Raw genomic sequence first — 850 nt, 5'->3', positions numbered from 1 at the left:
CAGCGGCGGGAGGGAGGAAGAGGAGGCGAGGAGCCCTCCCGTAGCCGTCCGTCGGCAGCGGGGGACGCGGCATGCGGTTGTCCGGGCGCAGTGGGCTTTTCTCAGGAGGGAGATGGGGAGCTGCGATCTGACCATGCCTGGGTGAGAGGGGGAAAGGACCAGTCGTGCAGCCCCGCCACCACCAACTATCACCACCACTACCACCACCACCGCCACCACCACCACCACCATCTCCTCTCCCTCCTCCTCCTCCTCTCTCTGCGTTATTGCTCTTATCTTCTCCACGGCACTCCGCGTTGGATGGACTGGGGCTGTTTCGTGTGGTGAGACCAAGGCAGAGCCACCGGCGAAAACCAATAATATCTCGGAGGAAGAAAAAGAGGAAAGAAGAAAGAAAGAAAGAAAAAGAGAAAGAAAGAAAAAAAAAGAGGAAGAAAGAGAGAAGGGGGAGAGTGGAAGAGAGAGAGAGGGAGAGCGAGCGAGAGAGAGAAGGGAAGGCGGGCAAGAAAATCCCCCCAATCTTTTAAGTCAATGCATATTGTGGTGACACTGGCAAAGGAGCCCTCACGGTGGAGTCGGCCAGGGCTGTGCGTTCCCAAAATATGACCAGGGGTGCTTGGATGTGTAGTCGGCAGTATGATGACGGCTTAAAAATCTGGTTCGCACCCCGGGAGAACGAGAAACCCTTCACGGATTCAGAGAGGGCTCAGAAATGGCGACTGTCCCTGGCATCGCTCTTGTTTTTCACGGTCCTGCTCTCTGATCACTTGTGGTTCTGCGCCGAGGCCAAATTCACGGGGACCGGAGAGAAGGAGCAGCCGCCGCCCGAGAAGCCGGAGCCCGCGGAGCC

The 850-nt window shown here is 57.5% G+C and overlaps 1 protein-coding gene across 1 annotated transcript in view; it reads left to right on the top strand.

The window, feature by feature from the left end:
* The first annotated feature begins 6 nt into the window (after nt 1–6).
* Nucleotides 7–850, top strand: part of FAM155A (family with sequence similarity 155 member A) — a 437,763-nt gene continuing 436,919 nt past the window's right edge. Inside the window, exon 1 of the mRNA XM_031058364.1 lies at nt 7–838. Within this exon, the coding sequence (XP_030914224.1) occupies nt 603–838 (236 nt within the window). The 5' untranslated portion in view covers nt 7–602. The remainder of the gene's footprint in view (nt 839–850) is intronic.

Source organism: Geospiza fortis, unplaced genomic scaffold, assembly GCF_000277835.1.
Source record: "Geospiza fortis unplaced genomic scaffold, GeoFor_1.0 scaffold366, whole genome shotgun sequence".
Taxonomy (NCBI): domain Eukaryota; kingdom Metazoa; phylum Chordata; class Aves; order Passeriformes; family Thraupidae; genus Geospiza; species Geospiza fortis.
This window is presented reverse-complemented; position numbering and strand designations above follow the sequence as displayed.